The 18,772-nt window shown below is 37.9% G+C and overlaps 1 protein-coding gene across 23 annotated transcripts in view; it reads left to right on the forward strand.

Annotated features, from left to right (window-relative positions):
- Positions 1-18,772, forward strand: part of GPR180 (G protein-coupled receptor 180) — a 290,476-nt gene that overhangs the window by 27,546 nt on the left and 244,158 nt on the right. For 14 of the 23 annotated variants that reach the window (XR_014819704.1, XR_014819706.1, XR_014819705.1 and 11 more), the window contains 4 exons: positions 2,721-2,912; positions 4,738-4,815; positions 6,429-6,753; positions 13,083-13,168. Coding sequence is in view for 7 of the 23 variants with exons in the window: in XM_084982081.1 (XP_084838207.1) it covers positions 2,721-2,912; positions 4,738-4,815; positions 6,429-6,587 (429 nt within the window). In the remaining 16 variants the exon portion in view is untranslated. Of the gene's footprint in view, positions 1-2,720; positions 2,913-4,737; positions 4,816-6,428; positions 7,933-13,082; positions 13,169-18,772 lie in introns of those variants that run through there. The other 9 variants (XM_084982081.1, XM_084982082.1, XM_084982078.1 and 6 more) reach the window with 2 other exon arrangements.

The following is an 18,772-nucleotide window of genomic DNA, read 5'->3' on the forward strand; positions in this document are numbered from 1 at the left end:
AGTATGGATTTAAAGAGTGATGGATCGCAAGTGAAGCAAGTTAGGGAGAGAAAAACAAAGGCCATATGATATCACTTATATGTGGAATCTAAAATATGACACAGATGTGCTTACTTATGAAACAGAAACAGATTCATAGACATAGAAAACAAACTTAAGGTTATAGACGGGGAAAGGGAGGAAGGGATAGATTAGGAGTTTGGGATTAGCAAATGCAAACCATGTATAAAATAGATAAACAGCAAAGTCCTACTGTATAGCACAGGGAACCTTATTAAGAATCTTGTAATAAACCAAAATGGAAAGGAATATGAAAAAAAAAGTGTGTGTGTGTGTGTGATTGAATCACTTTGCTGTATACCAGCAACTAACTCAACACTGTTCTAAGTACTGGTGTATGTAGATTGTAGAATTTCGTTGTAATTTACATGAATCTGAACTTCATATCAGCTTATTTAAGTAGCGTGTGTTTAATATGCAGTTAGATTCTCACTTCCTAATTAAGAGCTTTCTTTCCTATCTTCTAACATACAGTAAATACTCAATATTAACTCAGTTAATGAATTTGAGATTCATTCATTGGCAAGATCTACTTTGTACATGAAAGAATCTAAATGAATATCAGATTAATGAAAAAGCAAAATGTAAAATAAAAAAGAATGGGATCTTGTTTTTAAAAACAAATTCAAAAACAAATTTGGTCTTTCAGAAAGGCCCTCTCTGCCTTCTTTTGTTTCATTTTCCTCTATAACAATCTCTAGATATTATTTTAGGATCTCTGTATGCTCTGTATGTCTGTGTGCAATGGACTTAATATAATTAAGAAAGATATAAACATAAAAATTTGTACTACGTTTTTGACCATAATTAGCTATAGATGAAAATGAAATATATACTTGTGCTCTATAAAGGACAGTATAACCTGAATTTTAATGCATTAGATAAACTGAAATACTCACTGATGGTGGCTAAGGTCTGTGCTTTGCTCATCTCTGTAGGTGCTGAGTGGAAGGTCTATTGAATTTACATGATTGATTTAGGAAAAGACCATATCACAAGTACTGATACTTAAAAAAGGAGATAATGCCAGGAAGGGAGGGTTAATGAGAAGAACTGAATTAGAGGTGATTAAAATAAGGGCAAGATTCTGCCAACTTAATATTTCTAACCCAGGATGTATGAAGAGTAGTGTTAATATCAAGTTGAATTCTCATTTCTCAATAACTTCTTTAAAAATTGAATTTTCATTATTTCGTTGTGATTTAAATTCATTACCATGAACAAATGCAAATTGTGCTTGTGACACGACTCTGGAGTTTATATCCGAATTTGTGCAGAGTGTGTCAGACATGGTCCTGATCCTCAACAGCCAGACGTGGGGGATGAGACGGGCAGTGAGAAACCACAGAAATAACACACAGGGTCGTCCACAGGTCATGTGTCGGCACAGGGAGGTGAAAATACAGGAGTATGGATATGTGAAAATATGAATCATGGGAAATGTAGGGTTTTCTCCCTGCTCTATTACTGGCAAATCGAAATTGTGTAGATTTAAGGTATGCAGTGTGATGATTTGATACACACACACACACACAGTGAAATGATCACCACCACCAAAGCAGTTCACATACCCATCACCTCACATAGTTGGAAATTCTGTAATAGCACTTCTTTGTTATAAAAAGTTAAGTTTAGAAATGGTAAGGAATCAGAAAGGTATAATTTGGTGGAGCAGAGAAGCACCACTCTCAGTAATAAAGAGCAAACAGCCTGTCTAAGAAGAAGCTTCATGTGTGCAGGATGACAAGGCTAGCAAGAATGGTAGCAGGAGTAAAATTAGGGTGGAGGAGTTGAAAATGAGGCAAGGAAGAGGTTGCTGGTAAGCCCCTTAAAGCCTAAAAATTGGATGTAGTGAAGGTGTTTTGATTTAAATTCTTTGGAAGCCACTGAAGACCCAATTCTGAGGGCTGAGTGGGCAAATGAAGGGAGCACCGAGGGCTACTGACATGTGTGGTGGTAAAAATTATAGTAATTTAAGTGATTAACGTTTGGTGAAGATGGAGGGCATGTGGGCACTGATTTCTACTAAATAGCAATGAACAGAACAGAACAGTGAGAAACTTGTTTATCGTTATAGTAACAATATGGGAGAAAGGTGAACAAACAAAAAAAGATGAGTGACTATGCCCTGGATGTTAGGTCGAATACTAAAAATACCCTCCTTTACCCAGGGAGGTTACAGTGGAAAGAGTGAGCTCTGAAATCAGCGATTCTGACTTGTTAACTTCTGGATTACAGATGATACTGAGCTATTTGGAAGTTTATCCTGAGATAATGGATTTGAATGCAGCATAGTTTGATTCCTAATAAGGTGTTGAAATAAGAAAGAGATTGATTTAGAAGAAAGTTTGTATTTATTCTCTCATCTTTTCAACTTACTTTCGTCATTAGAGATGGCTTCCTTGAATCTTGGTTGGCAGTAGCATTTTTTATCTCATGTATGTGGTCTCATTTGATAACAGTCCCTTCTCTTCAGTTAAGAGTATCCACGAGGGGAAAACTGCCTTGCTTTATTGACATCGTTTATAATCTGATAAAACTTAGAACCTCTTAGGAATGTTGATATACTGCTTAAGGGGATATATAAAAGTGTTGAAAAAAGTACTTCATTGTAAGTAAGTATGACCTTTTCCCTCTGAATGTAACATTGTTTTTTGCAGAGTATTTTGCTGCTTTGGGAACAGTTTGAAGATACCAGTCCTCACAGCCACCATTCACACCACAACTTAGCAGGGATCCTTCTAATCGTTTTAAGAATCTGCCTAGCACTGTCATTAGGCTGTGGACTCTACCAGATCATCACAGTGGAGAGAAGTACACTCAAAAGGGAGTTCTACATCACATTTGCCAAAGTATGGGTTTGGTTAGAAAATGACTTCCGATTATCAACTTCGCTTTGCCGTATTTGGGAAGTTAACAAGCAACCATATGCTGATATTTAGTAAACTTTTACGGTGTCAGGCGCTGCTCTAAGCCCTTTCTGTGCTTCAGCTCATTTAATCTTCACAACCGATGAGGTGTAAATGATACTGTCCCCATTTTACAGAATCCATGAAACGGCAGTTTCCATGTAATCTCTGGCAGGTCAGTTTGCCTGGATTACAATGTCTTTATCAATAGGAATTTTATATTTTTTCTGTAGTGTCAAAATTTTTTCATAAAAAATTAGAATGCAGTTTGCATTTCTCAAAAAAAGTTATTAACTAGGAACTGTCACTCCTAGAATTATCCAGTGTTTTATGACAAACCGTGAGGAGCTGTCCCTCAGCATAAGCAGAGGGAACCAGGAGGCTGGGAACAGAGAGCGTGTTTCACCCGTTTCGTGGCATCCACGCAAGATCATGTTACTTCATTCCCCTTCTCCACGTCCTTCTTGTGCCAGTGAGATCTAAGAGCAAACTGACTTTTTTTTCTGTAAGAATTTAATGAAGGAAAAGATCAGGACAGGGTGGGGGCAGTGCCATTACAGAAATTCCCCACCCTAGAAGGTTATATTTTCTTGCTGGATGGGGAGTCCATAACCCATCCTCTTGGCAGCTCAAAGCAGCATTCTGATAAGCTGCGTGGTCAGCCCACCCTGGTCCAGAGAGAGTCTCTGGGCACTCCAGCACGGCAATGGAAGGAGGGCCAAGCTCCCTCTTCATTCCTAATGTGGAGCATTTTAAAGCTGCTGCTGCAGCCCTACAAATCCATCTCAGGCTTCTCAGTACTGAACAGGCAAGAATATGCCGTTTCACTTTGGAGTTCTTTACAGAGACAGGAGTGCTTATTGTTTATATACCTCAGGTATTTAAAAACTAAATTTCCTCTTTTTTCTATGTTTAAAACAGTACCAAAATTTTTTTATTTTTATATGGTTTAATTTAACTGTCTATCAGAATAGGCTTAAACATCGGAAGGTATTTAAAGAACACCAAACGTGTTTCACCTCTCTCGCATCTACGCAGTTATCGCCTCCTCATGTAATTACTGCGATTAATTCCTAATTTATTTTTCAGGGAATTTAAAATATGTGGTACTTGATATTTTCCTTCACTTTTCTACAGATAGTAGCATACCAAACACATTTTTCTACATTTGCTTTTTTTCCCCCATATCCTCAATGTACAAAGCATCTCAACAGCTACTAGCATTAACTTATTATTTTATTTCAAATTTAGTTTTGAAAAAGGATATGTTGCCATGTTCTGGGAAAAGTAGAAAAGATATATGTGAAAATTATCATGTTAAGAAGTTTCCCATTCCTACTTGTCCAATGTCATCTGTACTAAATCTCAACTACTAATTATTTTTTTGTGTATTTTTGCAGAACTTTTTTGTGTATCTATATGCAAATATGAATGTATATTCTTTATTTTTTACAGAAATATTACACATTTGTACTTGGATCTTCTCAATTATCAATATATTATTTATATTAACATATATATAGTATGTCAAAATACGTGTGAAAGATGTAAGGTTTTAAGTACTCCGAAAAACACTCATTTGATTAGAAATGAAATATCATTATCACAACAAAAGCAAATTTATTTCTACATTTTATTGCAAGTTCTACTCTAAAGGCCAATTGAGATTAATTGGGACCTTAAATATGCTAAAAATGCTTTTTATCTGGTACATGCTGAAAACAAAAGTATAGCTGTGCTTATTTGACTTATTTTTCATTTGTTTCAGGGCTGTATCTTGTGGTTTTTATGCCATCCAGGTCTTGCATGCATTTCTTTCATTTTTAATGACTACCAAAGAGAAAAGGTAAATAATATACATTATCAGAATAGTTTTTTAGGAGTTCCCATCGTGGCTCAGTGGAAGCGAATCTGACTAGGAGCCATGAGGTTGCATGTTTGATCCCTGGCCTCACTCAGTGGGTTAAGGATCCGGCGTTGCTGTGGCTGTGGTGTAGGGCAGCAGCTGTAGCTCTGACTCAACCCCTAGCCTGGGAGCCTTCATATACCATGGGTGCAGCCCTAAAAAAAGACAAAAAAAAAAAAAAAGAATAGTTTTTTATAGCTTTTATTGGGAAATTGTTAAAGTTAAGGTAGACGGGGCCTATTTATCCATTCAAAGATTTCTTTGTTTTTTTAAAATAAAACTTTGAAACAAAATCTTGAACTAGCGAGTATTTAAATTTAGTTTATAAGCAAAATGATGGCAAATAGCTTGTAATTCTTACTTTAGCCTATATCATAGCGTTGTTTTATAAATTAAGTTATAGAATGCACAGGAGTTCCTGCTATGGTGCAGTGGGTTAAGGATCTGGCATGGCTGCAGCTGTGGTGTAGGTTGCAGCAGAGGCTGGGATTTGATCCCTGAACCAGGAACTTCCACAGATGCGGCCAAAAAGAATTTATAACACATCTTTGTTAAAAATTGATTAAAATTTTTTGTTGCATAATGTTAAAAATCATGATAGCTTTCTAAAAATCAGTCTGGTTGCCTTAGCAGCCTGCAGACTAGAATGCCATGCTCAAATAGGCAACATTTTGGTTGTGTTGATACCTACCTTCTTTTTTTTTTTTTTTTTTTTTTTTTTTTTTTTCTTTTTGTCTTTTAGGACCACACCTGCAGCACAAGGAGGTTCCCAGGCTATGGGTCCAATCAGAACTATAGCCACCAGTTGACACCAGAGCCACAGCAGCTCAGAATCTCAGCTGCATCTGTGACCTACACCACAGCTCAAGGCAACACTGGGGATCAAAGGGATCAAACCCACATCCTCATGGATGCTAGTTGGGTTCGCTAACCGCTGAGCTATAATGGGAACTCCTGATACCTACCTTCTTATTTCAAAGTGGAGCTCTGCCAGGAGCCCTTTACAAGCAATGCGGTATGTGCTTGAATGCACAAATGTTTCGTGAACCTGAGGTATTTACAAAGGGTAAATAGGAAGGTAGTCTATGAAAATAGAGAAGCAACTTCAGAATTTCTGAAAGGGTTTTTAGGGTACTCTTCAAGATTCAGGTAGGGGCATGCTTTATTCCTATTACTAGATTAGTCAAGGAGCCTGATTTTTCTTATTACTTTCTTTAGTGCATGCACCCTGAGGAGAGAATCGTTCAGCAAATTATTCTTTTGTGTCTTATTTTAACATCTATAATGGTTAAAAGAATTTTACTTTTGGACAATTACAGTTCTGAACATTGGTTGCATTTTCCTACTGAAAATTTCCTTGATAAAATGCACCCTCAGTGAAGATGGGGAGGATACAGTTTTTTATTTATATAAAGTATATATAAGTTTATATATGTGTAAGTAAAGTATGTGTAAGTTTATATATGTATGAAGTATAGACAGGTTCATGAGAAAGTGAATGTAATTTCTCTGTGTTTGCATCCAGTAAATCATTCCGTTTTCTTTCTTTTCAGGTCGTCACAATAGGTGTTATCCTTTGCCAGTCTGTTTCCATGGTCATTCTCTACAGACTCTTTCTATCCCACAGTCTATACTGGGAAGTTTCTTCACTTTCCTCTGTAACACTTCCACTGACCATATCATCTGGACACAAAAGTCGGCCTCATTTCTGATACTTGATTTTCTTTAGAGGAAAAGTGAATTGATTTACCAGAGTGCAATAAGGAGCCAAATACAGTGACTCTTTTTTCATACTTTTGGTATGAAAAATTGAACAGAGAAAGCAGAGCATGTTATTTATACAACTGCATTTAAGCAGTCCCAAAACTGAAAAAAAAGGTAATAAATGTTTTGAAATATACTTAATAAACTTTGAAGAAAGAGTGTTGTTATAAGATGATTTAACCAATTTCCATATGGAAATAAAGATGAACAGAATAATATGATATTTTCATAAGAAATTCACCACTTTTAATGCTTCATCTTATATCGATAGTTAACTCAGGTTTGATAGTCTTATAAAAAGTGATCAGTTAAATGATTACTTGCTTAAGCATATCTAAACTAAGTCCCATTATGAAATCAGTGTAATACACTGGTTAAAAACTGCTGCTTTTTATGCTTTAAGGAAAATGCGTTTCATATTGAAGATGAAAGGAATTGAAAATTAAGTTACTTCAGAAAATTAATATAAATGCATTCATATTAAATGAATAAGCTTTTGTTTATTTGTGGGTGGGGTTATTTTTCATTTTCTTCTATTTTGGCTCTAGTTAGGTTTAAGCTTGATTATCAAAGGGTTTTTGATAGATTATGAAAAAGATAGGCTGTGTCGGTTGTACAAAGGGTTTTAAAATCTGAGCACTTAGGTGAAGGGACAAGCGGGTTTACATATTTAAAAAGAAAGAAAAAGTACTATGTGATATGGTACTAAAATTTTAATCCTGATATAATTCATTTCTCTTACATTGAATCCCCAATCATAATTAAGCTGTATACACAGATTAAATTAACAGAAGCATTTCACATAAATGTTGGTTTCAGTCATCAACTACCCATGAATTCCTGCCCAAGGATACTTAATCAGGATTAAATTTTCTATGAATAATTGAGAAACAAAATACTCACTGGATTTGTTATAATCCGTGTTGGCATTGGATTCTAAGTAGTTGCCATCTTGACTCCTTTGTAATGAAGCCATATTTGTGTGTATGATGCCCCAGTACTGAGTGTATTAGCTAAAAAATACTCTATCAAGTGCCCGCTTAAAGGATTGCGAAGTAGTCCTTAGTACTTGCTGTGTAAAATGTCTGTTCCCATCAGCAGTCACTGATTGGAAATTATTCTGTTTCTGTTTTTCTCGTCATTCAGGCCTTTGCATTTTTACCTCTGGCTTATTTTAAACATATTTTTTATCTACTTTCAAGGCTATTGTGTTTTTAAGTAAGAAATGGTGTGCTGATCTGCTAATTAAACTCTCTGATTAAACAGTTAAAGTAACAGCACAACATAAAAACATCTATGGCTTCGTCTTTGTTTTTCTTTTACACCTAGTCTCGTTGGAAATAAATAGTATTCTGCTTCACTTTAAAGGCAAAATATGTGTGTGTGTGACTAGCAAAATGGCAGCGTGACAGTTCAGCCTGCTCATTAAATCATCTAACAGTTCTTTGTAAATTATTTAATAAATGAGAGCTACAGGTTGAGACTAGAAAGTCTGAGGTGTATTTTAGGTTTACGTGATCTTCTGAGTGGTCATGACCTTTTCTTTTACCACGTCTCACTAATAACCCCAGTTATTGCCTGTTGTGTTCACCTGAGGTGCAGTTAATTGAGCTGAGGAAAAAAAAAGGTGAAGCCTTTTCATAAATGTTGTGAACTTGCAACAGTGGGAAGAGGATAATCTTTGTGTTACTTCCCCAAAGAGCCTTGAAACTGTAATCAACATTTATGAAACAGATGGATGTGCTTGCATTTCTGAGGCTTGAACAGGTGTTTTTTTTTTAATTTATTTTTAAATCTGTGGTTGAATTTGCTGGTAATTTGTTGTTCGAGCGCCATTGATAAATGAAGGAAAACAGTTGTGAATAAAGTTTAGTAATCAGAGCTCAGAATTTCCAGTTCCCAAGTCGTGGTACAGCTTGGCCTCTTTCTCTCTCTCTCGGAATGTTTACATGGAGCGTTGTCACCACAGATTATGGAAAGATAAGTGTATACTGCAAACTAAAGATCAAAATTTTTCTCCTTTCTCTGTCAGATAATGCTTTTTAAAAAATCTATTCTTACATTTTTTATTAAGGAAGAATGGTCTGTCCAGAGCTTTTTTTTAGAAGCATTTTCGTTCTTCCCTTAGGAAGATAGATATATGATGTTCATTTTTGTGGACATGTATAATGTTAGCCTGTACTTAATTTGAGGGCCTGCTGTGCATCAGGCCTTCACACTCACCCCTGAGCTTTAGTGCAGTAGCCACGCTCCCCTTTAACCGAGTGTAAGAGAGAAAAATGATTCCCTGGAGTCACCTGACTGCTTTTATGTTTCTTCTTTACCCTCTTGACTTAATGAGCACCTATTCGATGTTGTGTTAAACTGTAGTGAAAATGAATGGCTATCAGTAGTTAATGTTAGCTGTTGATTTTTCATATTAAACCTAGAATTGTGCTGAAATGAGAAATGAGCTTCAATATCTGTGTGCACCTCAGCTCCCTTCAATATTTGAACCTTGGCTTTCCGCCAGACAGTATTACTAAGCAGGGAGAGATAATCCAGGTAGAAGAGCTTGCTTTAGGAAAAATTTTCATGATCTCAGGTAAAGTAAGCCTCGCCTGATGAAAATAGAAGATATGCACGTCTAAGGCCGGTTCTTACATAAGGAGACCAGAATCTATACATCAACATAAACATTGGCCCCTGCAGAGCCTGTTTCCCTTAGGAGGTTGTGCATCGTCTCTGGAATTATTTGTGAAATGTTCACTTTCAATAGCTTCAGTGGTGTCACATTTTTGAGATTCTTTGTTTTTGAGAAGTGATATGATAGCCAGTCAGTTTGAGACTAGATCTGAAGAGGTAATAGCAGTTTTTGTTCGAACATGTATTTATGCATTGAGAACTAAAATAACGAGATTTGTTTTCCCATGAGATCTGAAAACTCATGCACGCCAGCCTGAACTTGTGTAGCAATTTTCTAATATTGCTGCGTCCGCACTTGGGCGCCTTCTCTGCCCAACTCCAAGTTCATCCTGCACATTGTGCCCTGGGAGTGACCACCAGGGAGGGGTCCTGCCCGCTACCGCCCAATCTCCACCAAGCAGAGGGAAATAAATCCATGGGATGATGGAGTCCTTTCTGCTAACCTTCTACCTTATTTGGGGGTCCCATTTGAAATGATTTTAAAATCAAGTTTAGAAATGTAAATCAGATCAACCACTACTACTTGATTAGAAGCTCTCCATTGCTTCCCATGGCACTTGGAAAAAGTGATTCATGCTCATGACTGTTTTGCAAGTCCCCATGTGATCTGGTCCCTTCCCCTCTGGGCCCATTTCATACCACTCACCCTCTCACCATGCCCCAGCCTCATTTTTATCCAAAAAATACCTCATTTATATCATTGCCTCAGAGCCTTTGCTTTATTTCTTCTGCCTGGAATATTCTCTTCCAAATCTTGCCGTGGTTGCCTGGTTGAATCCTCATTCTTCAGTTTCTCAGTTCAAGTATCTTCCAGGGACCTCTGACCATCTGTGGATTTATATGGGTGGATTTATATGTGGTGGATTTATATGGGCCCCTGTAGCTACGCTGGGCATTTGTTCCTCAGAGTTACCTCTCATAATTGCAGAAGATTATGGGTCAAAGAGGTGTTTGGCATGAGGTTTCGTGGTCTAAAAGTAAAGTAGCCAGATCCAGATTCTTTTTACAATGGAAAGGTCAAGCAGGGCAGGCGCTGTGGCTGCTCACCCACATTATTGCTTATCTGCGGGCTCATCTTGGTCACGGCTGCTGCTGGGTCACCTCCTTCAGCTTCTCTGACTCCTGGGCCAGGTGTTACAGGTATTACTGTGTGGCAGAGGGCGCCAGGCTCTGCAGTACAGCCCCATCACTGAGGTTAAAGGCTTGAAGACAGTGAGAGACTGGCCCGTGTTCCAGTCCATCCTCATGAGTTCTGCTCAGGTCCCATGGGTTCTGTCATCCCGGCAGGTCCCATTGGATCCTTGCTTTCCCCACCTCCCATCCCTCCTCCCTTCTCACTTGTCGGACACTCAAGAACAGCCTCCTAAAAATCCCTATAATAAATCCCTCATTTTATATATTAAAGATGGAGTGAGTGAGTGTGTGTGTGTGAGTGTGAGTGTGTGTGTGTGTGTGATGTCCTAGCAGTTCTCCTTTTCTGGTCAGACCTTACAGCTACATCACCCTATCCAATGCTGCTCTGCATCCTAATCGATATTACACTATTTTCTTCTCTCTTCTTAGTGCTTTATCTTTGCCTGTCGCCTCTCTCCCCGTTAGACTGTAAATTCTGAGAGAGTTTGGCCATTATCTGTGTTGTTCATTGCTCTGTCCCTCGTACCTGGAACACCTCTGGTGCACAGTAGGTGCTGGATAATACTTTGGAATGAATGGATGAAAGTAATTCTGAGAAAGTTTCAATCACGTACTTAGTGATATAGCATTAATTAAATAAGAGAGCCTCCAATACAGTGACTTCAGTAATGACTTGCCTGTCCTTAAGTTATATAGAATTGAGAATGTGTAAAAATCTTGAATAGTCAAGTAGTTGTTAACAAAGACTACTCTTTAAAGCTCATCAATTATAATAGGATTCCTCAAGTTGTCAAAGAGGCAGCCCCTCTATTTTATCTAGGCTGTGTTAGGACCATGTGACATCTTAGCCCACCACAAATAAAAGCTCCAATTGAAAAGATGCTTGAGGAGTTCCCTCATGGCTCAGCAGGTTAAGGATCTAGCATTGTCACTGCTGTGGCTCTGGTTGCCACTGTGGCACAGGTTCAATCCCTGGGCCAGGAATTTCCGTATGCCATGGGCAAGGCCAAAAAAAAAAAAAAAAAAAGAAAAAAACTGCTGTAGTTTGCTAGAGAAAGGAATGCTGATAGAAGCAGCTGGAAGAAGACACAAAAACCAAAAATAACATTAGCACTCAAATCACAGCAGCCTGGGGTTATTTGATGTGGGTGAAAATAGCCCTGCGTGCCTCAGTAGACACTTAAAGCTTCATTGTTCTATATAGCCCATGACAGCCTTTAGTAGTCAAAGGCTAAATTATAAATTAAGTTCATATCCTCATAAAAGTTTTCAAATATCTTGTTCACATTTCATTCTTGTTAAATTAGTAGTACATGTACATTGATAGTACAAAAATTAGAAGATTGAAAAGGTAAAAAAGTGAGTCCTCCCTCACAGCTACCCACTCATTTCCCTTCCCTGGGTTCAGTCTCTGTTATAGTTTCTTGTGTGTTTTTCCAGAGATGGCCCCATGTCTGTATAAACATGTGAAACACAAATTGGAGCATAGCACACGGGTTGTTTTGCACATTCAGCAGCATATTGTGTATCCCTGCCTACTGAGCTGCCCCATCTTTTCGTGGATTGCTTAGCACTCCCTTTTATGGATTCATCCTCTGTTACTGGACCTTGTCGGTTTCTAGCCTTTTGCTATTACAGGTAGCCCCGAAACTCTTGGAATAAAAAATTTGCCTGACCCTCTCCCCCTACTCCCAGACCCTCCCTGCCCTACCCCCACCCCACTTTCCAGGATCTAAATCATTGGAATTTCCAGAGTGATAGAAAAGTCTTTGTTATTCACGGAGAAACTGATGGTTTATGCTAATGAGATGACTCAGGTTGAGGGCTCACCACCAGAAAGACCGAACGCGTGATTAGAGGGTCCAGGCTTTGAGTCACAGGGCTGTCAGCCTGGCCTCTGAGAAGGGAAGAGAGGATGAGGATTAAATTCAGCCTTATGGTCAGTGACCAACCTATCAAGCCTATGTAGTGAAACCCCTCCAACAACTCTGCACATTGAGGCTCGATGAGCTTGTAGGGTTTTTTTAAGCAAGTAGAATTTTAACTTTGTTCGTTTTAACGGCCACTGTGTTCTACCTGTCACAGGTAGAAAAACCTTACCTCTTGGAGATCATGTTAAACACCTACCCCCCAAATTTTCTTCTAGCAGTCTTATGTTTACTTTTTATGTTTAAACTTTTGATCCACCTGGAATTTATTTTGCTGTGAAATATAAACCAGGAATACAATTTAATTTTTTTCAGATGGTTGCCCACTCATCGAAACATCATCTATTGTGTAATTAACCTTTTCTTTTTGATTCGTAGCTAATCTATTTCGGGACTTTTAAGCCTTTTAAATAAACTGTTGAGTCATGATCTGGTACCACAGTGTTTTAATTATTGTAGCTTTAAAATATGCCTTACTGTCTAGAAGGGATAATTTTCTTGTTAGTACTCTCCTTTTTCATAATTTTTTTGATTATTCTTGCTAGTTTTTTCATGTGAGCTTTAGCAACAATTTTTTTCCCCTGATTTTTCAAAAGAAAACAAGTCCTATTGACTGTTTTTAATGGGATGAAATAAATTTCCATATCAATTTAGGGAGATTTGACTTCCTTAACATGTTGGATGTTAATTTCACAGATGGTAGCTCGTCCTTTTGGCTCCTTAGCCAAGCATGTCATCAACTGTCTGAACTGTGGTTGCTTCCATAGTGATCCAAGAAACTGGTATGAAATACCTTTCTATTTCTTTAATATAAGCGTGTGTTTGTCAGTCAGTTTTTAAAAACTTCTTCATATAAAACGAACATCTCTTGATACTCCTGGATATTTCAATGTTTTGTTTCATTATATGTTGCATATGGCTGTTGTTTACAATATGAAGACTGTTGGTTTCTGTATTTTAATTTTGCTTTCAATCACCCAACTGAAATCTCCTCACAGTCGTAGTAACATTCTAGTTGGTTCTCTTTTACTTTCTAGATAAATAATTATGTCATCTTCAAATAATGATCATTTTAATTCTGTCCTTTCCCTTTTTACCTCTTGTTTTTACTCCTTATTGCTAGTATCTCCAGAACAATGTTAATTAGTTTTGGTAACATGGTGGTGAGATTTCTGCATTCCACATGAAATGGTCCCAAGTGGACTGTGAAAAGTTCACCCCATATGTATAGTGTAATCCCAAGAGCAACTGTGAAAAAAACCAAACTGGAAGTTCCCGTCGTGGCGCAGTGGTTAACGATTCCGACTGGGAACCATGAGGTTGCGGGTTCGGTCCCTGCCCTTGCTCAGTGGGTTGACGATCCGGCGTTGCCATGAGCTGTGGTGTAGGTTGCAGACGCGGCTCGGATCCCACATTGGTGTGGCTCTGGTGTAGGCCAGAGGCTACAGCTCTGATTTGACCCCTAGCCTGGGAATCTCCTTATGCCGCGGGAGCGGCCCAAGAAATAGCAACCCCCCCCCAAAAAAAAACAAAAAAAAACCCAAACTGTACATTTTGTCACAAAATAGGAGTTCCTGCTGTGGCTCAGCAGTAACAAACCTGGCTAGTATCCATGAGGATATAGGTTTGATTCCTGGCCTCGTTCAGTGGGTTAAAGATCTGGTGTTGCCATGAGCTGTGGTGTAGGTCAGACGTGGCTCGGATGCAGTGCCGCTATGGCCATGACTTAGGCCGGCAGCTGCAGCTTCGATTTGACCCCTAGCCTGGGAACTTCCATATGCCTCAGGTGTGACCCTAAAAAACAAAACGAAAAAGAAAACAAAAAAAAAGAGAGAGAAAACCAGAAAATTACAAAATGGTAGGCCTAAATCCAAACACATCAATAATTATGTTAAATGTAAGTGTTCTAAATATACCAATTAAAAGATAGAGATTGTCAGAATAGATTTTTTTTAATGTCCCAACTATATGCTATCTATAAGAGACTCACTTCAAATATAATGACATAGGTAAGTTAAAATAAAATAATGGGAAAGATATACACATGCAAACAATGATCACCTGAAAGCTGGAATCGCTATATTAACAGCAAAGTAGACGTCAGAGTAACAACAATGACCAAGGATAAAGAAAGAATGGAAAGATAAAAGGGTCAATTCACTAAGACAGCATTGCACCCCTAAATGTATACATCAAACAATAGATCTTCAAAATACATCAAAAACTGACAGACCTGAAAGGAGAAGCAGACAAACTCGGTAGTTGGAGACTTCAACACTCTTCTCTCAGTGATCAACAGCACTAGAAAAAATCAACTAGAGCATAGATCAGAACACCCCTGCTAATCAACCAGATCTAGTTGATATTCATAGTCACTGAAAACAGCAGCAGAAAAATAGACATTCTTTTCGGGTGCACGTGGGCCATTCATTAAGATAGACCATGCCCTGGGTCATAAATCTAAGAAATTGAATGTATACAAAATGTGCTCTCTGATCATAATCAGGAGCAGAAAGATAACTAGAAAATCTACAAACACTTGAAAACCAAACACTTTTTAAATGAATCATGGTTTACCAAGTATATTTTGAATTGACAGAAAAAAATGAGGATAAAGCATATGGAAATCAGTGGGAGGAAGGAAAATTATTTCTTAGAAGGAAATTTATTGCATCAAATGCTTGTATAGAAAAGAAGAAAAGTATCAAATTAATAATCTCAGCTTCCAACTGAAGGAAATAAAAAGGGGAAATGAAAACCCCAAAGCTGTCAGACAGAAGGAAATAAGGTAAGAACAGTTATCAGTGAACTTGATCACAGAAAAACCATGAAGAAAATCAACAGAACCCAAACTGGTTCTTTGAAAAAAAATCAGTGAAATTTATAAACTTCTAACAACATTGATAAAAAAAAAAAAAAAAAAGAGACACGGTTATCGAGAGTAAAAAAGAAGATAGACTCTGAAGACATAAAGAAGCTAACAAGGAAATACTAGAAAACAAAACAAAAACAAAACCTCTACTAACATAAATATGACTATTTAGGTTAAGGTCATTCATTGAAAACCACGTGTAAAAACTATGAAGGGTCTTGAGATTTTAGCCTACTTACTACCTAAGTAGTTAGCCTGTTACTGCTTTACAAAGGCTGAGGAACGCATGAGACTCCTAGGTCAGAGATAAAGGACTTAACTACTCAGAACATGGCAAGCATCATGAGCTTTAGGTTGTTTTGCATTGGTTACACATACCCTCTGAGTCCATGGGGGCAGTACTGATGGGACTAGATGGACGCCATACATGCAATGGATGTATGTAGCTCCAAGGAACTTTGAATCTGGGGAGTTTCTCTTTTACAACTGGCTTTGTGTTGAGAGAGAAAGGTTCCCTCATCTTGCTCGCTACAAACACAATCCTGAGAAAGAGTCCAGATCAAGAGGGGTTGGAGCCTTGCATTCTTGACATACCCAGCAAAGGCATGCAGGGATTCATAGGGCCCCTGATGGATTATTGCTTCCATATACTACAAATTACTAAAACCTTGAGACACAGCAGGTTAAGGGTCAAGGTGAACTAAATATCCCAAATCGTCCTATAACGACTTAGGAATTCTTGTTTAAAATGTCTAAAAGCCTTCCAAAATAGAACTCTGAAGGTCCAGATGGTTTTGCTGGTGAATACTACCAAACATTTAAGAAGAAATAATACCAGTTCTACACAACATCTTCAGAAAAATATAGGAGGAGAGAGAGGAAGGTACAAAGGCAGTTTAGTGGAGAAACGAATGTCTTCAACCGTGTTGAAACTATGAGACATGCGTATGCGAAATAGATGAACCTCAACATCAACCTCACAGCTTATACAAAAATTAACTCAAAATGAATCACTGATTTAAATGTAAAACAAACTATAAAACTTTCAGAATATATAGAAAGAACTCTTCATGCCTTAAGGTGAGGCAAAGAGTTCTTAGACACCAAAAGCAAAAGAACGTATCTATATATTTGACTTCATTAGAATTTAAAACTTTTGCTCTGCAAAAGGCACAGTTAAGAGAGTGAATAGACAAGCTTGAGTCTGGGAGCCTTAATTTTTTGTTAAGTCACATATCCAACAAAGGGCTCTATATTTTAAAATGTTTAAAGAGCTCTTAAAACCCTACAGTGAGAAGACAGTGCAATTAAAAATGGACCAAAGTCTTGAACAAGAACTTCCCCAAAGAGAATATAGAGATGGCACATTAGCACATGAAGAGATGTTCATTAGAGGAATATACATAAAAGCATGGTGTGATATCTCTACATACCTGTTAGAATGCTAAAATAAAAATGCCAAGCCCTACCAGGGAACTCTCCTGTGTTGCTGGGAGAAATGCAAAGTGGCACAGCCATTCTGGAAAAGTAGTTTTGTGGATGCTTATAATGTTAAATAAATGACACAGCACACCCACCTCTGATGGTAACCCTAGGAAAATAGAAACATGTGCACACCAAAATCTGTACACAGAAGTTCCCTGGTGGTGTAGTGTGTTGGGGATCTGGCATTGTCACTACTGTGGCTTGGGTCACAGCTGTGGCACGGGTTTGACCCCTGGTCCCAGAACTTCTGTGTGCTGCAGGAGTAGCCAAAAAAAAAAAAAAAAAAATCTGTAGACAAATGTTTATATCAGCTCTATTCCTAATCATTAAAAAACGGAAACAGCCCACATGTATTAATTTACAAAATATGACATATATATGCAAAGGAATACTGTTAGTAATAAAAAGAAACAAGCTGTTGATTCACACAACTTGGATGAGTCTCAGAGGCTTTAGGGTGATTTTTAAAAGCCTGTCTTAAAAGGTTATATACCGTATGATTCCCTTTCAATGGCACTTTTCTAAAGGACAAAAACCGTAGTGTTGGAGAGAAGATCAGGGGTTGCCAGGAGTTACAGGTGAGAGAAGGGTGTGACTATGAAGGGTTAATACCAAAGAGTTTTTGGAGGGTGATGGAATGTTTCCTTATCCTGATTGTGGTTGTGATTACAGCAATCTATACATGTGTTAAAATTCAAAGAGCTGCATGCTAAAAAAAGTCAATTTTATTGTGTCATAATTCAGAGACAAAAATAATTTTTTTTCTTTTTTTTGTCTTTTTGCCATTTCTTGGGCCACTCCCGTGGCATATGGAGGTTCCCAGGCTAGGGGTCTAATCGGAGCTGTAGCTGCCAGCCTACGCCAGAGCCACAGCAATGTGGGTTCTGATCCACGTCTGCAACCTACACCACAGCTCACAGCAACGCCAGATCATTAACCCACTGAGCAAGGGCAGGGATCGAACCCGCAACCTCATGGTTCCTAGTCGGATTCGTTAACCACTGCACCAAGATGGGAACTCCAAAAATAATTTAAAAAAAAAATGGATGTTGGATGTTGCCTAATGCTTTTCAGCATCCAAGAATATGGTGATATGATTTTTTTCTTTTGTTTTATTGAATAATGGGTAGTATTAACAGATTTCCTGATGTAGAACCATCATTCAATACATTTTTGTTAGTTTTACTAACCCAAACTGATGAGACAACGTATAAACGTCAGCAGTTTGGAGAAGGAAACTCTTCAGATCCCTTCATTCCTTTAGATGTCTTTGAAAGACAAGAATCATATGCGTTCTGGAAAATGAGTTTAAAATCAACTGTATTTTGAATTTTTGCTTTATGCATCACTTATATTTCAGGTGTTTTTTGTTTGGTTTGGGTTTTTTGTTTTGTTTTGTTTTTTGCCACTAGATGCTTTAGAATATAGCTGCTTAGGTGTAAAGAGTGCCAAAGTCTTTCATATTTAGGTGATATGATGATGTACAGGAAAGAACAGGGACTTTTTGGCAAGACAGACTGACTTCAAATTGTAGCTCTGCCATTTTTCATTGATTTTTCTCATGTGTAATCTGGCTTTGGAGCAAACAGGGATTCCTTTAGCATGGAGGAGGGGCCTTTCTAAATAGAATGAGGAGTGTCCAGATGTGAGGGGTGGCTTCTGATATTACTAACCCATGGGATTAGTGTAAAGATGACGTATGGTGCTTGCACCTCCCCAGTGTAGTGTTCTTTATTTAAAGGCCTGAAGCTTGTGTGCAAAACTTTCAGTGAACCTGACATTCTCCCTAATCTCTTCATTCATAAGGACAATATTTAAATGTCCATGAGATGAAAGTGTTTATTTTAAATAATCATACGTATGTGGTTAGAACAGAAAGTAGGTGTGTTTGGAATATATTCAAGATTCTATCTAATTCACACACCACTACATTCCAGCATCCACCCACACAAAATAAACTTTTAAATCTCTTGCCTAGCCTGTGAGCCTTATAGATCTTTCAGAAGATTAGTTTGTAAGACTTACCCAG

Source organism: Sus scrofa, chromosome 11, assembly GCF_054392235.1.
Source record: "Sus scrofa isolate SSC_HxYL_T2T_F1_AM1 chromosome 11, Sscrofa_HxYL_maternal_Yorkshire_Landrace_v2.0, whole genome shotgun sequence".
Lineage (NCBI taxonomy): Eukaryota > Metazoa > Chordata > Mammalia > Artiodactyla > Suidae > Sus > Sus scrofa.